This window comes from Rhinoderma darwinii, chromosome 10 (assembly GCF_050947455.1).
Source record: "Rhinoderma darwinii isolate aRhiDar2 chromosome 10, aRhiDar2.hap1, whole genome shotgun sequence".
NCBI classification, from domain to species: domain Eukaryota; kingdom Metazoa; phylum Chordata; class Amphibia; order Anura; family Rhinodermatidae; genus Rhinoderma; species Rhinoderma darwinii.
In genome coordinates, this window is record NC_134696.1 from 24,692,140 (window position 1) to 24,710,576 (window position 18,437).

The window sequence follows — 18,437 nt, forward strand, 5'->3', positions numbered from 1 at the left end:
CCTCTAATATAATGAAAATGATCGGCCTGAAGAAAGATTTGCAGCATATTCAGAATTCCTCTCCTGTATACCACTAAGAGCTCATTCAGATGACGTGATGTCCGTGTGACAGCCGTTAAAACCACGGCCGTCACGTGGACTCGTGTATTTCAATGGGGCCGTTCACACGACCATTGTTTCAATGAAGTGTGTGTAGGGTCTGTGAAAAAAAATAGGACTCTAGTCTATGGGGGATCCGTGACAACACGTCCCGCATGGGTGCACCTCGGAAGTGAAAAGCATCCATTTTTTCATGTCCGAGGTTGCCGACGCTCGTCTGAATGTAGCCGAAGGCATTGGCTACACATGCGACTTCTAATAGTGCCACAGAAATCTCCACTCCACTTGTCCAGTTTATGCCTAAATTCTTCCAATTTTCAAAAACTTTCCCTGCCGTCAGTGAAAGGAAACGGTTTTTTTTTAGGCTTACTTTCCTTCCTCCTTAGCTGTGCACCACCACCTAGGGCCTTCACCTCATGGGGACCTCCAGCGCACCACAGACATGGAAGGTTGAAAAGGTTTTCATATGTGGCAGAAGAAATATTGTAGGCAACGCATTATCAAACACCAATTTTTACAAGGCGGAGGGAGGCGGTGAACAAAGGAGAGATCAGAGAGTTGAGGATATACAGAGGTATCGTTGGGTAGGGCCAGACATTTCCCCTGCATCAGCTTTTACATGGAGCCCATTCAGATCAGTGCATGAATGGCTCGAGTCCACCAGAGTTGCCATAAATCTCCAATAGTTGCGGGTCCCACCTCTGGGATCCGCACCTATCTCTAGACCAGGGCCTCTTGATTCCCACCCTATCTACTGTCGCTAGGCTCTGGCCAATGAGTTACATGGTGGCTGTGTTTTCCGGAAATAGCAGAGCGCGTTGTGCTACGCTTTTTCCGGAGCTCCTATAGAAGTGAATGGGAATTGCAGAAACCGAGGTGGGACCCGCATCTATCGGACATTTATGGCCTATCTTGTGGATATGCCATAAATGTCTGACATGGGAATGCCCCTTTAGGTTAGTCACATATTATATGACACTATTACTCTGAAGCCTAACAATAAAAATTTGATGAGGAACCGCCGCCAACATTGGTCAGGCCTTGTCGCTACCAGATCTTTTCCGTGTCACAACCTCAGGTGGAAACTAATATCCGCTGGCAGCATCACTGTCTTCGTGACAACCCCATAGTAGCACTTCACAGCAATAGTTCTCCAGCACCACCACTAGTACAACCAGTAGGCCAGCAGTAATATTTTATCTTATCATTTTGTGCTAGATTTAGTTTTTTGTTTTCTTTCATATTTTCCTTCACCAACGTCAATGGGGAAATAACACAACGTTAAAAAAAAGTGCAGTTGTCTTTATTAATGGTACTGGTGGCATTTCGTGGCACTAGACATTAAATCACTGCAGCGGTTGTTTCTTTGCGCCATATTAATGCAATACTTTCACCTGTGTGCAGACATGGCCATACTCTTGGCACATGTGTTACTGATCATTAGTGGAATTCACCAACCATTGTAGATGTGTGGACGCCTAACCTCAACTCTTTCCTTTACCTTGGCATTCTGCCACCCAACAATTCCAAGGCAAACCGTGATCCCAGCTCCTACGTTATGCACAAGTACAAGCATCCAGCATGGCACCGATTTCTGTTTTGTTGATTTAAATGTCTTTTTGATGTATTGCAATATCTACCGTGTATATAATTCTGTGTGTGTCTGTGCTGCAGCAGCTGTTGGCACCATATACAAGTCATTAATAAATGTAGTCTCGGATTTTACCCTTTCCCAATGACAAATCCGATCACTTTGACCACACCCATAGTAACATGCTGTAATCATGTTCTGATTTTTCTCAACACATTACATGTGCATTGTTGTAGCGTACCTGGTATTACGATGGATGTACCCCCCCTTCTTCCAGTATCTAATGCCCCCATAAAACTGGATGTGTGAGCTCATCTACTGACAGCAGACGTACACTATACCGCCGCAATGCACCGGATTCGACTCTTTTTCTAGTTCATCATGACCATACAGCAATTGACCTCGTATTGACTTGTTTTGTGCAGTTTTATGATATTTTGGGGATACTTAGGTTTAATAAGGTGAGCAAGGTGATTGGAATGTCTTCACATACAAATGCGATGAAGCTGGCGCCAGGTATAAACCCAGTTTACTATTCAGCACATGCCTTATACATGCCAGATGTAGCTGGCACCAGTTATAAACCTGACTTACTATTTAGTTAGTACACACAATATACAGACGTGAGGGAGTTGGCGCCAGGTATAAACCCAATTCACTAATCCGGATATACCATATACAAATCTGATGAACCTAGCGGTAGGTATAAACCTGATTCACTATTTAGTACATGCAATATATAGACTTGGGGAAGTTGGCGCCAGGTATAACCCCAAATTACTAATCAGGATATACAATCTACAAACCGGCATTCGCTTTATCATGTTTGTACATGGTATATCCTTATTAATAAATTGGCTTTATAACTGGCGCCAACTTCCTCAGGTTTGTATATTGTATGTTCTGGATACTCAATCAGGTTTATACGTGATGCTAGCTTCGTCAGGTTTGTATACGGTATTTCCTGAATAGTGAATTGGGTTTATACCTCACCAGCTTCCTCAGGTCTGTATGTTGTATGTACTAAATACTGAATCTGGTTTATACCTGCCACTAGCTTCATCATGATTCACTATACAGTACATACTATATACAGACATGAAGAAGCTGGCGCCGGGTATAAACCCAATTCCATATTAAGCACAAGTCTCTGAATTGAGTATTTTTACTATTATTGTTTGCAAAAGACCAGCCAGATTGGAGGTTCTGATATGATCTTATAGGGAATACAAGAAAGGTGGGGGTGCTAATCGACATCCATGAGCAATGTGGTGGAATGTGATAACTACATGTAAAAAAAACACCTAAAATAAGATTTTAAGGCCCCACCATTAATATTTTCTGTTTGCCAAAGGTCGCCGGGTGTGTCTCCAGCCTCTACAATATTGAAACCCCTTTCTATGTTCACTTTGGCATATGGGACTATTTTTTTTTTTCCAGATGCTGGTTAGACGTCCTGAAGCACCGGCTGTAGAATACTTGGGTTTTAATTTTGAACTATAAAATGTTACATTTCAGTGGTGACTCCTCGTGAATCTTATGTAAAAATCTTAAATAAGGTTTTTGGAGTGCGAGGTTGTCCCTATGTGGTAAATGGTGTTCTCTGTGCCGTAATGTTTTGTGTAGATCGCCACCTGGTGGTGACATGTCCTCTTCTTCTCGCCTTTTGCTGTAGTTGAGGTCTGCTGGTAGGAATATCATTTTTGGCACATTATTCATTTGTTTCCTCCCCCTCATCACTGTTTCGGTCTGTTTTGCCAAGACTTTTACCGCTGCTATAAAATAACTTTTCTTTCTTTTCGCTCAAGTTTGTTTTGTCACCATTGATTGTTCATCTACCCTACTTATAGAGCACTAAATATAGTTTTTTATTTTTCTACAAGTAAGGCTCTGAATGTTATGGGCTCATTACCCAATGATGAGGGATGACATAAGCCAGAGATGTGAGCTTCCTGTTTAGATAAGGGCCGCGGTATTTAGGGATTAGCGACGATTATTTGAAGTAACATTTTATTTGAGGGAAGCTTTCATGAGATCCCCTCTCTTCCTGCGCCAGGTTTCTACACTGTGCTTTGTCCACATTTAATCTGACCTCCTCCCACTGTCAGGATAAGCTGTTCACTGGAGTACAGGGGGCAGGACGCTATCTGCTCTCCCGGGAATTAAGTGGATATAGGATTCCCGGCCATTTGTATAAATAGGCATTAGCGACGTGGAATTAAACTCCAATTATTAGAGCGCAGGGTATTGTCCCGACCACATAGATGCATTGTCCTTTGTGGGAAGCACCTGTCTCGGTCATTTATGGGGTGATCACAATGACTTATGTTCTGTATCAATTTACAGATTGCAAGGTGACCTGTACTGCTATTGTGGCTGCTATAGATGGAAATATATCAGGCCATAGAATCAGGTTATATGGAGTTCTTCGTTTAGACCTGAGGTCTGCGGTATATTGTCCAGACTTGGCCCATTGCAACTCTTGCTTTTCTTAAAGGAGATGTCCACCTTTGCAACCATTATTTTATCGACCTGCTACATCTAAAATAAAAAATCTAAAGCAACCCTGCAAATGGTCACTAAAAATATCCTATCGTTTTGTGTTTACAGCTCCTATACAGACCTATGTGTTTCCATGGTTACAGACTGCAAACCAACCCTTTTGTAGTCTGATTCTGCAGTCCTATTTTTCCCCATCTGTCCCTTACTTCTTGCTAATGTATATTCAATAGGTTAGCTAGAAGTAGGGGACAGGTGGAAGAGAATGGACTGCAGGATCAGACTACTCAGGGTTTGTAGTCTGTAACTATGGAGACACATAGGTCTGTATGAGAGCTGTAGAGACAGTGGTAGAAGATCTTTTTTCAAGACTATTTGCAAGTTTCTTTTATTTCTTATTAAAGATGCTCTGGAATAATAAAAAAATAAATTTGTTGTAAATGTAAACCTACTCTTATAAAGAAAAAAAAATATTCATTCACAGTGCAAAAGATGACCACCTGCTCAGGAGCGCATGGGCCCTTAGATCACAACGAATTACCCCCTGTATGTTTAATGAAGTTCCCCTATGTGGTTGACCGGATAATGCACAAAAAAAAAGGAAGCGACTGTCAGTTGATGGCCTCTCCAGATCATGAAGAATAGAGCAGCTGTTAAATGACAGCTGCTTTGTTTTTCCCTTCATACATTGGTTAGAGCCATATTCATCCTACTATAGAGACATTACTTTTGGTTCTCATGCTTGCCATTTTGCCATTTTGCCATTTCAGTAGAAATTTGCGATTCGTTTCAGTTTTGTTTAGATTTTATATTTGTTGTTTTTTTGTTTTTTTTCTGTCTATCTCCTAAACACTATGGTATTATTTTTTGTACACCTACCCCCTGCTTGTTTCAGAAATGCCTTTTAGGGTCAGTTCACACGTTCCGCAGCAAATACAGTAGCAGCAGAGTGGATGAGCTAAAACAAATCTCCTCCACACGCTGCGTAAATACGGAGCGGACAAAACACTCAAATTGACCTGCGGTGCAGAATTTTATTCCCCAGCATTTCAATTGTATTTGCGTAAACGCTGCTTATTTGTTGCGGGTTTTCCCCATTGAATTCAATGGAAGGTAAAACCCACAACAAATAGCAATTGCATTTTTTTGGCGGCGGGTTCGCATCGATTCCGCCGCAAAACACGCAACTCCGAAAAAAAAATTATCTTCTACTTCTAACCCGGGCGTCTGTTTCTTCCTCCTGGCATGACGTTTCGTCCCATGTGACCGCTGCAGCCAATCACAGGCTGCAGTGGTGGCCACTTTGGATGAAACGTCAAGCCAGGAGGCCGGCCGGCTAGCAGGCCAGTGCTGCAGTTTTCCGCAGCAGACGTTCCGGGAGAAAAACCGCACAGGTCAGATACGTTGCGTGCTTTTACGCAGCGTATCCACCCTGCGTGAGCTCAGCCTTAGAAAGAAGTTTATAATCTTGCCTAGTCTGAGGCATTTTGGTTGTCTAGAGTGGGCTGTTATTATTTCATATAGAAAAACTACATTTCCCATGAGCCTAAGCAAAACCTAGACGCTACTGGAAATCCTGGCAGTCACTAGCAGCCATTTCCACCCTTCTATGAGCAGCCGCTATTGTAACGCTGAGAACAGGTGCACAGGATGTGCGGTGAGCTCCCCGGAGGCTGCCGTAGACCTGGAACAATAACCTCACACCACCATTCATCTGGAGACTTTCCATCTACTAATGTGCAGCACATTGCGGATAGTCACTCTCACATGTAGATGGATTTCATTATTAGGGTCCAAATTCCTGTCGCCGCTGACTTGTCAGTGTTCAGTCGCCTCGCCCAGAACTATTACATAACGTCCCCGACTTTATTATATTATCCTGAGGGGATTTAAAGGGGCAACTGAGGATAAAGCCCTATACTATGTGCTATACAGAAACAGATGTGTAGACCTGTTCCTCTTAACGAAAGTTTATCCCGTCTTATTTGTGAGCTGTAAACAATATGTTGGCTCGGCTTGCTGGGACTGTTCGTTCTGTTATTTGGCTAAAATAGACTCTGAGCAGTTTTCATCCTGATCTTCCTAGGTCATAAATATAGTAGGGCAAATGGGTTACTTAGGTAGAGCGAAAGGAAAGCGGGTGCAATTGATATTCCATTCAGGGTCTCGGGAAAGTTGGGTGACAAGCCCTTTGTGTATTTTCATGGCTGTTATTAATGGTTATCCTCTTTGGAAGTCTATTAAATAGAACATTAAAGTGACACTGCCACAAATTTTAGAATTGCCAGCGGGTGATGCAACGTCAGAGGGTGGTCTGGGAGGTGCTGCACATTTGCAATTGGACCACTCTGCCTGATTCTGCCTCTCTGTACGATTTCGTAATGGCTTTAAGTGACATTCGGTTGCTTGCCTAAGCGGGAAAGGCGGCCACTCGTGTCACTTTAAAAGGGATTTCCAGGATAAGAAAAAAAAAAGTCTACTTTTTTTATTTTTTTTTGCCACGAACAGCGCCACTCCTGTTCATGGGCTGTGTCCGGTATTTCAGTTTTCCCCATTTAACTGAAGAGGTATGAGCTGCAATACCTGACTCAACCTTTAGACAAGAGTGGCGCTGTTTTTGAAAGAAAATCCTGGACCTCCTTTCTGAGACATCATAGCTAAATATCTCCATATTAAAAACGATGTAATTGTTAATTCCAGGTTCTTTTCCTTCAAAACTTTATAGACTGAATTCTGTACGGTGGAAAAAGTGGAGCGAGGCTGTCACATCCCTGCACCACAACCATGTGTATTTTATAGCGAGGTGTCCCTGAAGACCTAGCTTTAAAAATCGAAGTGCCAGCACAGCTTTGAGGAGCTCCGATAAGGGCAATAGAGAGCGAGACTTTTATTTCATTGAACAGAACTGCTGAACGGAATTTGGGTTCTAGCGCTGCGTCTAAAAACAGATGGAACGTCTGCGGAGTATTGTGGAAACGTAAAGGGCACGAATATGTTATAATGTATTGTCTTTCCTACACCGCTCTTCTCCAGGGGATGCCCCCAGGTTGCTCCCTCTGGGAATTGCTGATTCCAGCTCTGCCTATTTGCCTTGCTGCATAGAAGTGCACAGCCACCAGCTGGGAGGTGCAGAGCCTTACTGCAGTATTATTCTGATATATTATGAAATTTGACCATACTTTACATTAGTCCAGACCTGTATAATGACTGGTGGTAGCTATTGGGTTTCACATGTTATCCATGTATGCTATTCTCCCCCTAGTGGCTGTATATTCATAAAAAAAAAAAGAAAAGGATCAGATGCAAAAAAGGAGCCCTAGGATATAGTTTTGAGTTTGTCTGCTCCTGTGGATCAAGTTTGCACCGTGCAGTAAGATTTCTAGAGGCTTGAGAATTTTAAAGGGTATTCCCATATAAGACATTTATGGGATATGCATAAATTTCTGATTGATAGATGCGGACCCAACCCCCATCCTGCCTAGCAGACTCTGATTTTCTATAGGACTTGCGGAAACAATGAAGACCTCTCCCTTAAGTGTCTGGATGCAATGCGCCAGCGGGCACCTCACCAAGCGGTACTGGGTTGGATGACCGCCATTCTGGAGATAGGTGCTGGGGCCAAAGCTGGGGCCCGCATCTATCAGACACTTATGGCCTAACTCGTGGATGTCTTAGATGGCAATACCCCTTTAAGCATCAAGCACATGTTTTTTTAAATATTTTCCAGATACCTGGGATGATGTTCCCCTTACTGTGAATTGTAGGAGTCACCAAGGATTTCGGTGGCCATATAAAAGCACTGCTAGCGGTGCAATATTTATACTGGTCACAGAACTCTTAGGTGACAATATGCTTTATAATCGGTGATACATTATTCCTTATATTGCACACCTGAGCTGCTGCAGACCCTCTTTGGTGAGTAAGGGGGAGAGTTCTGTCCCCAGTTTATTGATCTGGAACTACCTCATCTTTCTCATAAGGAACGTCTGCAGCATCTGAGGTGTTTTATGAGGTTCTGCAGCAGCTGGACCACAGACCTATATAATATGCACTGCTTCTATTGAAGAGCCTCTTGGAGAGGAAACATTACATGTGAGTCAATCAATGGTCAGTACAGGGGAAGGAATTTCCTGAAAGTGATCTGTGACAGACTGTTTCTGTAGGACGAGATAAGCAGCGCCTATGCAGTGCCGCTCATCTCTGTATTATATAAGCATTATATATCCATCTGCTGGCCAGTTACGATCACGTTACGGACGATCTGTTTCATTTACTTATACCAGTATAGTACTTGATCCACCCATCCACCCGGTTTTATACCCTGTGAAACAGCCTGTCCCCTTATCTGATCCTCTGAGCGTCCATGTATGATATGAGGTCTGTATAATGTGGGCTTTCTGGATGCCGTCTGTTTTATGATCATGTAATTGTTTCCATTTTTTTTTTCCTTTTTGCTTTAACAAGTATTTTTTATAGACCAAATATAAACACATTCCAGGTTTGTGTCTTCTGATGAAATCCCGGAATGTATCTGCGTGTTAAGACTGGATATCAGAGGACGGAGATTTATAAGGGTTTTTCTGAAATAAATGTAGTGTGGGGCATGTGGCGTGGGTGCTGAAGTATGGGGCTGCCAACGTGCCACTCTGCCTTGGCCAGGGAATTTAGATACAGGGCTAGGACAGAATACTAAATCATTGTCCCAAGTAAAGGAAAGCCTAGTTACTACTGTCTCCTTAAAGGGTAACTACATTTTTAAAAGACTTTTTACATGTTAGGAAGATTTGATCGGTGGGGGTCCGAGCACTGAGACCTCCACCGATCACTAAAATGTAGCGGCAGAAGCGCTTGGGTGAGTGATGTCGCTTAGTTTCTGATCTCTTGGAAAGCCGGGCAAGTGAGCCCATACACCGCTCTCGAGGAAAGCCGATCAGAAACAAAGCAGCACAGCGCTCACCCAAGCATTTCTGCCACTTTGTATTAGCGATCGGTGGGGGTCTCCGTGCTCTGACCCCCTCATCAAAACTACTTACATGTTAAAAGTTTAATGGCAAATAAAGTACTTCACCCAGCATGTACTGAACCGAATGTCTAATGTATAATAATAATCCATTATTTCTCTTTCCCTTTGTTCAGCCATGAAAGCCGATCGCAGACGTTTAAAATCCGAGAAGGCAGATTTAGTAAGCCAAATGGAACAGTTATATTCAACGCTGGAAAGCCGGGAGGAGCAACTGCGAGACTTTATCCGAAATTATGAGCAACATAGAAAGGTAAGGGCAGTGGTTGTCTGCTGGTAGGAAATCCCCTAACCATTACCTTACAAATTTTAAAAGACCAAAAGAAAATTAAAAAAGGCTCTCTGATAATCCATACACCTTCCCCTGCCACATTAACGGAAATTGTGCTCTTTTTTTTTTTTTTTAGCCTTATAATATTTTTTTTTTACAAGGATATGAATTTCCAGTATCTGAGGGCCCCTACATTAAAGGGGTTATCTCCCGAAAAACATTTATTACCTATTCACAGGATAGGTGATAAATGTATGATCATTGGGGGCCTGACCCATCACAAGAATGAAGGGCGGTTCTAAGCCCACCGTTCTTCCTCACTTCATGAATGGTTTGAGTGGTGCAGTGGTCGAACATGTGCCCTGCTGCACCATTCAATGTCTATGGGGCGGACGGAAACAGCCAAGTTTGTTGGGCCCCTCTGTCTTACTGTAATCATGTAGGCACAGATAGTACTGTCTCTCACTGTAAATAATGCAGGTACAGGTAGTTCTGCCTCCCCCTGTAATGATGTAAGCACACATGTTACTGCTTACCTGTCTCTCCCTGTAAATAATGAAGCAACATATAGTACAGTCTCTGTCTTCCCTTGTAAATAATGAAGGTACAGCTGGTACCGCCTACCGGTCTCTTCCTGTAAATAATGAAAGCACAGATTGTACTTACTACCTGTCTCTCCCTGTAAACTGAAGGCACGGATGGTACTGCCTGCCTACCAGTAAACAATGAAGGCACAGCTGGTACTGCCAACTGGTCTTTTCCTGTAAATAATGAAGGCACAGCTGGTACTGCCTACCGGTCTCTTCCTGTAAATAATCAAAGCACGGATGGTACTGCCTACCTACGAGTAAACAATGAAGGCACAGCTGGTACTGCCTAATGGTCTCTTCCTGTAAATAATGAAGGCACAGCTGGTACTGCCTACTGGTCTCTTCCTATAAATAATCAAAGCACGGATGGTACTGCCTACCTACCAGTAAACAATGAAGGCACAGCTGGTACTGCCAACTGGTCTTTTCCTGTAAATAATGAAGGCACAGCTGGTACTGCCTACCGGTCTCTTCCTGTAAATAATCAAAGCACGGATGGTACTGCCTACCTACGAGTAAACAATGAAGGCACAGCTGGTACTGCCTAATGGTCTCTTCCTGTAAATAATGAAGGCACAGCTGGTACTGCCTACTGGTCTCTTCCTATAAATAATCAAAGCACGGATGGTACTGCCTACCTACCAGTAAACAATGAAGGCACAGCTGGTACTGCCTAATGGTCTCTTCCTGTAAATAATGAAGGCACAGCTGGTACTGCCTACTGGTCTCTTCCTGTAAATGAAGGCACAGCTGGTACTGCATACCGGTCTCTTCATGTAAATAATGAAAGCACGGATGGTACTGCCTAATGGTCTCTTCCTGTAAATAATGAAGGCACGGCTGGTACTGCCTACTGGTCTCTTCCTATAAATAATGAAGGCACAGCTGGTACTGCCTACTGGTCTCTTCCTGTAAATAATGAAGGCAGAGCTGGTACTGCCTACTGGTCTCTTCCTGTAACTAATGAAGGCACAGCTGGTACTGCCTACTGGTCTCTTCCTGTAAATAATGAAGGCAGAGCTGGTACTGCCTAATGGTCTCTTCCTGTAAATAATGAAGGCACAGCTGGTACTGCCTACTGGTCTCTTCCTGTAAATAATGAAGGCAGAGCTGGTACTGCCTACTGGTCTCTTCCTGTAAATAATGAAGGCACAGCTGGTACTGCCTAATGGTCTCTTCCTGTAAATAATGAAGGCACAGCTGGTACTGCCTACTGGTCTCTTCCTGTAAATAATGAAGGCACAGCTGGTACTGCCTACTGGTCTCTTCCTGTAAATAATGAAGGCAGAGCTGGTACTGCCTACTGGTCTCTTCCTGTAAATAATGAAGGCACAGCTGGTACTGCCTAATGGTCTCTTCCTGTAAATAATGAAGGCAGAGCTGGTACTGCCTACTGGTCTCTTCCTGTAAATAATGAAGGCACAGCTGGTACTGCCTACTGGTCTCTTCCTGTAAATAATGAAGGCACAGCTGGTACTGCCTACCAGTCTGTGAATGATACGGATGCATTGTGATTGTGTCTCTAATTGTGAAGGCAGTCATTCTGCATTCGCTCTTAAACAACATTAAGCAATGAAAGCAGAAACTTTCTGATAGAGAAAACAATGACTAAGAAACATGGCGGCTGCACCTCAATACTAAAATATGCATATTTCTAAAAGCAAGTTCATTTTTTTAAAATAAATAAGTACAGGAGGTTGCACAGCCATTGTAGCTGCTTGGTCAAAGTGTGGTCAGATGTTCTTTATTTACCCAGTATGTAGCAGAGCTGGATTTGTCATTGAAATGTGTCTGAGTATAATATTTCAGGACCAAAAAACGTGCTCTGAATTTTGTCTATCTTTTCATGCTGCCCACTCAACGGAAGCCCAAGTTCACTTTAGTGTTTATATAACGGTGGTATTGTTCGCGCTTTCTTCCCTCTGATTTCCCCACTAGCCCCTTCCATTCACATCTAATCAAAGAGGCGTATAGAACGCAGTGCAGCCATTGTTCACTCTGTTCCTGTACAAGATGTGTGCAGACTACAGTCACACAGAAAGGTTAACGTCGACTCCTTTGAAAACCGGCGTAATAAATCCAATTATTGCCGCCTCAGGTTATCTCTATTTTCTCCACACCCTGCATGATCAGATCACTGTGTGGAATTTCTTATTTTATGGGTTCTGGTTTTATTTAGTAAACAACTTTCCCATATTGAAATAATTTTCCACACAGAAAAATTGTGTACTGGACCGCAGTCCTCTTCTGTCTACAAATGTGTGGGTATATGGGTGATTGAGGGAAAACAAAATCTGCCCTAAATACCTTATTTCATTCTCCTGGGTGAGACGGCAATGTAGTGCGGCAAATTGCAAAACTCAAAAAACCTCCTAGCTGAGAATCGCCCATCCCATTAAGGATAAGGGAAGTGACAACCTCACTGAACTCCAATATAGCATCTTGGGGGCTTGTCCATATTTTACCAGTGACGGACCCATTGGAGTGGTTATGTAAAATTCGAGATAGCCGTACTGTTAATGGTATGTGATTGTTGGGGCATTGGATACTAAAGCTTCTTGCAATATCTCTGGATGGTTCCATGAGTCCACCTTAGATTGCACCAGGGGAGTAGCTTTAAGCTCCTGGGCCCCAATGCAAAATCTGTAACGGGTCCCCCCACCTTCTAGGTGCCATTAATACTACAGGTTTCTTATGTGACCAAGAACCATTTGGGCCCCTCTCGCACCCGAGCCCGGGTCTGACTGCTACCTCTGCAACCCAGGATTGCACCAACAAATGTATCATGGGTTACTGATGACAATCACTTGTTTTCTGGGGGTGAATTTTTTTTTTTTTTTCCCCTGCCCTCCTACAGTTTAAGGAATTCCATATCTCTAAACCTGACCTAAAACATCCTGATTTTTCTAAGGTATGAGCGGTGATGACTGATACTTACACAGGCAGAGCAGTAATTGAGAACAAGCAGGGGGAGAAATGTAACCCCTACATAACCATGCAGATTTATACGCCCCGCAGGGCATTCTACAATATTTCATCCATTTTTGACATGTGACTAGTTCTCTGTGTTCGTAATGGCCAGTAAAGGCGGCGCAGGTTGTCTGTGTTTTGGTTAGAACAGACTCTGGTTTTTGCTCCCTGCCAGGAGCTCCAGTTATCCGCCACATTAGGTGATGACACTTGTATCCATGTTTTGGAAAGCGGAAGTTTGCACAGGGTGTGTGAAGTTTTGTATAGTTGCAGGAAATAGAGAAGTAATGAAAGTCCGGAGCAGATTATAAAGGAACCTTGTTCTTTTAATTACTCGTTCCTTAAGTGAGTAATGTCCGCTGTTGTTTTGGGCTTTTTCTGCAAATCGGAATTATTATTTTTTATTCCGGATAAATGGTCTTTTCCACATTTTTTTTTCAACCCATTTCCACATAAGTGGGGGGGGGCTGTATTATCCCGCTTCCCCATGTACGTCATAATGCACTTGTGGGCACAGGAGCTGGCTATCGCACACTGGCACACATATTTGTAAAAGCCTGCGCAAGTTATTTAACTTGATTAAAATAAAGAAAACTCTAAGTAAATTATTATATATTATATGCTAAATGTACCCCAAAATAATGTAAAAAAATTAAAATCAAGAACTCAAATACAATTCGAAAGACGCACAGAATTTTTTGGGGATACCAATTCCAGTTAATTCTTCTACCTGTTCCAATCCATGATCTTGCCTATAGGGGGTGATATTGTGGTAGTGTGTGTGTGTGTGTGTGTGTGTGTGTGTGTGTGTGTGTGTGTGTGTTGTGATAGAAAGTTGCTACCGGCATCTTTTATTATAGGGCTAGGTAAACTATGATAACCTCCAAACTTTTGACTAGAAAGCTTTTCCATAAGCACTGCCGTCTCCATTGTGTGTAGAATGCAAATTACCTTTACAGAGAAGTCAATAGGTATTTATTGTAACACAAATGTTTAAGGACTTGAGATTGAAGAGCTACATTGTATGGCATACCAGAAGTCAAATGCAGAAAACTTCCCTTACTTGCTATTATGTATCACACGCGGGTGACAATTGGCTCTCATTGTATTTCCTCCGTTATTCCTGCCTGTACAATATAATGAAGCTTAAAGTGTCTAAATGGAGAAAAAATCCATTATAGCCCATCACTGCTTTGTCGGCATAATGTAATGATTTATATTCTCAACACAACATGTCGATCGTTTCAGGTATAAGTCTCACCGAAGCAAAAAATGAATATTGATGGAAATTAATTGCAGGTTTTGAGCAAAATCCCTTGTGGTACTGACAGGTGAAAAAAAAGAGTCCAAAAAGAGTCTACCGAACACCCATACAGACATTCATTCAGTCTCTGATGCCAAGTCATTAGTATATAATAACCCATAGGTATATAAAGCAAAATAATGCCCAACCTCACCAGAAAAATGTACCCTGAGCTTTGTAAATAGAGACTGACAACATACCGGTGGCTGTGATTGGAAAGTCCTAGGAAGGAATAGATGATGTACAAAAAAGCACATCTCGACGCGCGTTTCGCCTATGGCTTTGTCAGGAGGCCTAATGGCTAAAAAGACCAGAATATATAGGGGGAAGAGATAATGAACCGGTGCCAAAACACCTGAGCCACGAGCAACAGATGCTTGGCCCCACCTTGTTTGGAACCGCCCCTGAGCGCCGCAACCAGCATCATGACATGACGCCAAGATATCCATGGGACGTTGGTGGTCATGGGAACGCTAATGCTAAGCGGCGCCAGACCTCATAGCACAGGGGAGGCCGCAAATGAAGGCAGGGAAAAGGGGCATGGATAAAATATAGTGGGGTGGAATAAATGTAAAATGTTAAAATTGACAGTCATCATGACCAATCCGAACCTGATGCATAGCTCAAAAGCATATATAGTAATAGCAGCAATGCAATAATTATTTAAATACAGGTTTCAGGTTTCTGTCTGTAAGACAACTGGCTGCAACAGGAGCCTCCCCCCTTTTCTCTGTCTGCAGTAGGAGACACAGAATGTGAAGCCCTTCCCTTTTGTTAAGCCTTACCCCCTTCACCAATCCCCAGGCAAATAATAGGGTAGATCATAAGGAAATTAACCCCTGTTTTGTTTCAGGAACATGCGGAAAATCCTGCAGATTGACAAAAAAAAATCTGATTTATTTTACCATCCAGCTGAGTTTACACAATTCATTGCAAATAATGCTCTGGAATGTTTTGCTTTCTACGTCCGCACCAGATCAATTCTTGGGCCCTTTAAGGCGCAGTCACTTTTTTTCTATTGTTATTCTCTAGGGTTTGTCTTTTTAGCTGATGAATCCCAGCCAAAACCAAGGCCGTTCTATCCCTTGTACTCCTCTAAAAGCTCTTAATTGGTAAATGACATTAGCGATATTACCTAGCCGGCTTTGCACACCTTAGCCATTTATAATCCGTGTCGTCTACTCTTGTCAGTTTCAAGAGCGTAAACACTTGAGGATGAATTAATAAGCAATAAACAGCTGACGGTTTTACTTTTGTCGCATGAAACACTTTTATTTAAAAATTTTATGTTTAATTTTTTTTCTTTTATAAATCCAGGCTTACTCTATGTGGGATACTTTAAAGGCTTTATTTTTGTTTTCTGACACTAATGAATATCCAGTACAGCTGCCAGAGGGGGGAGCCACTGATACTTAGCAGCTTTGGCTGGAGGGGGGGGGGGGCTCGAGCAGAAAACCGTCCTCTAACTTCTTGGCGAAACAACCCTTTTAATCACTGTATAATGGAAAGATTTGCAACTTTCTAATCCTTTTTGGGGCTCGTTTAACAAAAGAGGAAACTGGCCTTGTTGCCCAAAGCAACCAATCACAGGGCAGCTTTCGTTTTTCCAGACCAGTTTAAGTAATGAGAGCTACACTGTGATTGGTTGCTATGGGCAACCAGGCCGGTTTTTCGGCATATACGGTTTTAATAAATGAGACCCTGTTTGTTTCACTTTCTCACCATATTTAAGATCTCCTCTTGCCGTCCGTCAATTAAAACATTCTTGTTCTTTCAGTGGGTGAAAACCCATCCTAATTTAGACCAGGCCACAACTGTGGCTTGTTAAAATATATTCATGTAATTAAGCAAAATCAACTTGGACTCCAGGACATGAATTTGCGCTGGCTATGTGTTTGACATTCGTACCCCCCCCCCCCCCGTTCCTCCTCACTGCTCAACCACAGTAAGGAGCACATTGAATAGAGCTGCGGTCCATTCAAAGTCTATTAGAATAACTAAAACAGCCAGGGCAGGGCTCAGCTGTTTCCGTAAACCACAGAGACTGAGAATGGAGCGGTGGGCGTATGCTCAACTGCTGCTCCTTTCAAGCTCTTCACAGTCGGGGTCCAGTGAGGAGGATCTGGGGGTTCCTAACTCCTGTTTTCATGATCAGTGGGGCCCTCAGCGATCAGAAAGTTCAGCCCTGCCATAGGGTTCTGTTCTGTGATGACAAGTTTGTTTCAGTAGAATGATGGGAGGTTCTCTGTTTTACACATTACAGCCTTCAAATGTTTCCATTTACTAACGGCAAGCAGAGGTGTCGTCTATATGATTGTGAAGGACCGGGGGACCCGTAATCGTTGCATGCTACATTCGTGCAGTATAATTTTCTTCAAATTAATATAGAATTTACTAATAGCACTAGTTTAAAATTCAGTGTGATGGGATAGAATTACGCCTGTACACCCCAATTAGTTTATAACACATTTTGGTAGCTTCAAAAAAGCCCAAGCTTGAGCCTGTATATTCTTTATTCACACGTCCGCTCATTCCGAACAGTGAATTAGCACATTATCTTTACCTGAGCATAAAATTGTCTGTTTGGGATTTGTCCTATTCTGTACATCCATGACGTAATTTACAGAAATTGAGGAGATGTTCATCAGGTGAGAGTCTACAGTGTATTAAATAAACTGTCTGCATGGCCAACCAGAGAACCATAGCGTCTTCTCGTTGCCCCAGGCACTCACATAATACAGGACCCCAGTGGTCTAGCAGAAGACCACCCCATTTGGAATTGCCCTTGGAGCCAACCACTTACCACGAAAGTCTATTTCTATTTGATGAACGTGGGCACATGTTCTGTATAGATGGAGGGTTGGCCCAAGGAGCCCCAGTCCAACACAGAATGGAAGGGTTCAGAATATTTTGCTTCTGCACTGGGTGGCAGTACTCTTGTTCGGCACTGACAATATTAACCTCTAGGCAGTCATTCACATGCAGTACGGCTTGTCCGTCACCCTCCCGACTCCTTCATAAACGTGCTTACTTGGAACGACCAAGTATTCTGGTCTATTTCAAAGGGGCAGCTGTTTCTCTCGGCGGAATAAAGGATCCTTCTTTCCCCTGAAGGTCCGACCGCTCCCGTTCACTTTAGTTCTTCAGACTCTCCCACCATAAAATGGCAGGTTCGGGCCAGAAATGCACATTCGTACCTACCATGAATATGTTTAGAGGCTTTTTGTCTTTGCTCGTGGGTTTTAATGTTTTTGTTTTTTTTTTCTAATCTATTGATCTGTAAGGGGGCAGCAGTAGTGTCATTTTCTTTCTTCTGGAAGTAGTCTTTAAAGGGGTTTTCTGGGACTTTATCATTGATTGGTCAATCCTTCGGATACGCCATCAATGTTTGATAAGTGGTGGTCCGACCTCCACCGATCAGCAAAATAAAGCGGGTCTGACCTGCCAGGTAGCCTAGCTCGTATTATTCACATCACTAGAACAAGCTGCTGTGCCTTTGTAAATGATGACGAGGAAGAGACGCTGTCCTTTCAGGCCCCCACCAATGTAACAGCAATAGTATAGGTCATCAATTTTAAAGTCCTGAAGAACCCCTTTAACATCCACTATAAAGATAAAATACATGAACTCTCATTATACCATAAATACAGGTCATTATCTTTACTACAACGGGATGACTAGACGAGGAAACTGAAAAATAAAAATCAGAATCCTGAATATGTAAAAATTATAATCGTGGATTTTACCGGTGATTCCAGACTGTATCCCACCATGCTTTGCAATAAAAGCCAGAGGCAAACAAGATTGGCTTCTCTGCATCCTAACAAGAGCAATAAAGAAAAAAAATTTATTCTATTGCTTTGAGGAGACTGTGAGGAGCGCACAGCGTGTTAGAACAGATTCAAGTTTTTTTGATGATGCTGTTTCTTGTAACATGGTCGTCTTTATTGCTTTTAAAGTAAAACACGGCGGTAAAAATCATGTTTGAAGCTCGATGGCGAGTTTTTCTGTGCTGGCCCCAACCTACATGTGTGTTGTGGTTGTATTACTATAGTACGTAATGCTGCCATGGGAGACCAGCAAGCCACCATATC

General features: G+C 42.7%; 1 protein-coding gene across 7 annotated transcripts in view; it reads left to right on the forward strand.

Annotated features, from left to right (window-relative positions):
- Positions 1-18,437, forward strand: part of KAZN (kazrin, periplakin interacting protein) — a 333,751-nt gene that overhangs the window by 285,407 nt on the left and 29,907 nt on the right. For all 7 annotated transcript variants that reach the window (XR_012850831.1, XM_075839523.1, XM_075839524.1 and 4 more), the window contains exon 6: positions 9,326-9,462. Coding sequence is in view for 6 of the 7 variants with exons in the window: in XM_075839523.1 (XP_075695638.1) it covers positions 9,326-9,462 (137 nt within the window). In the remaining variant the exon portion in view is untranslated. The remainder of the gene's footprint in view (positions 1-9,325; positions 9,463-18,437) is intronic.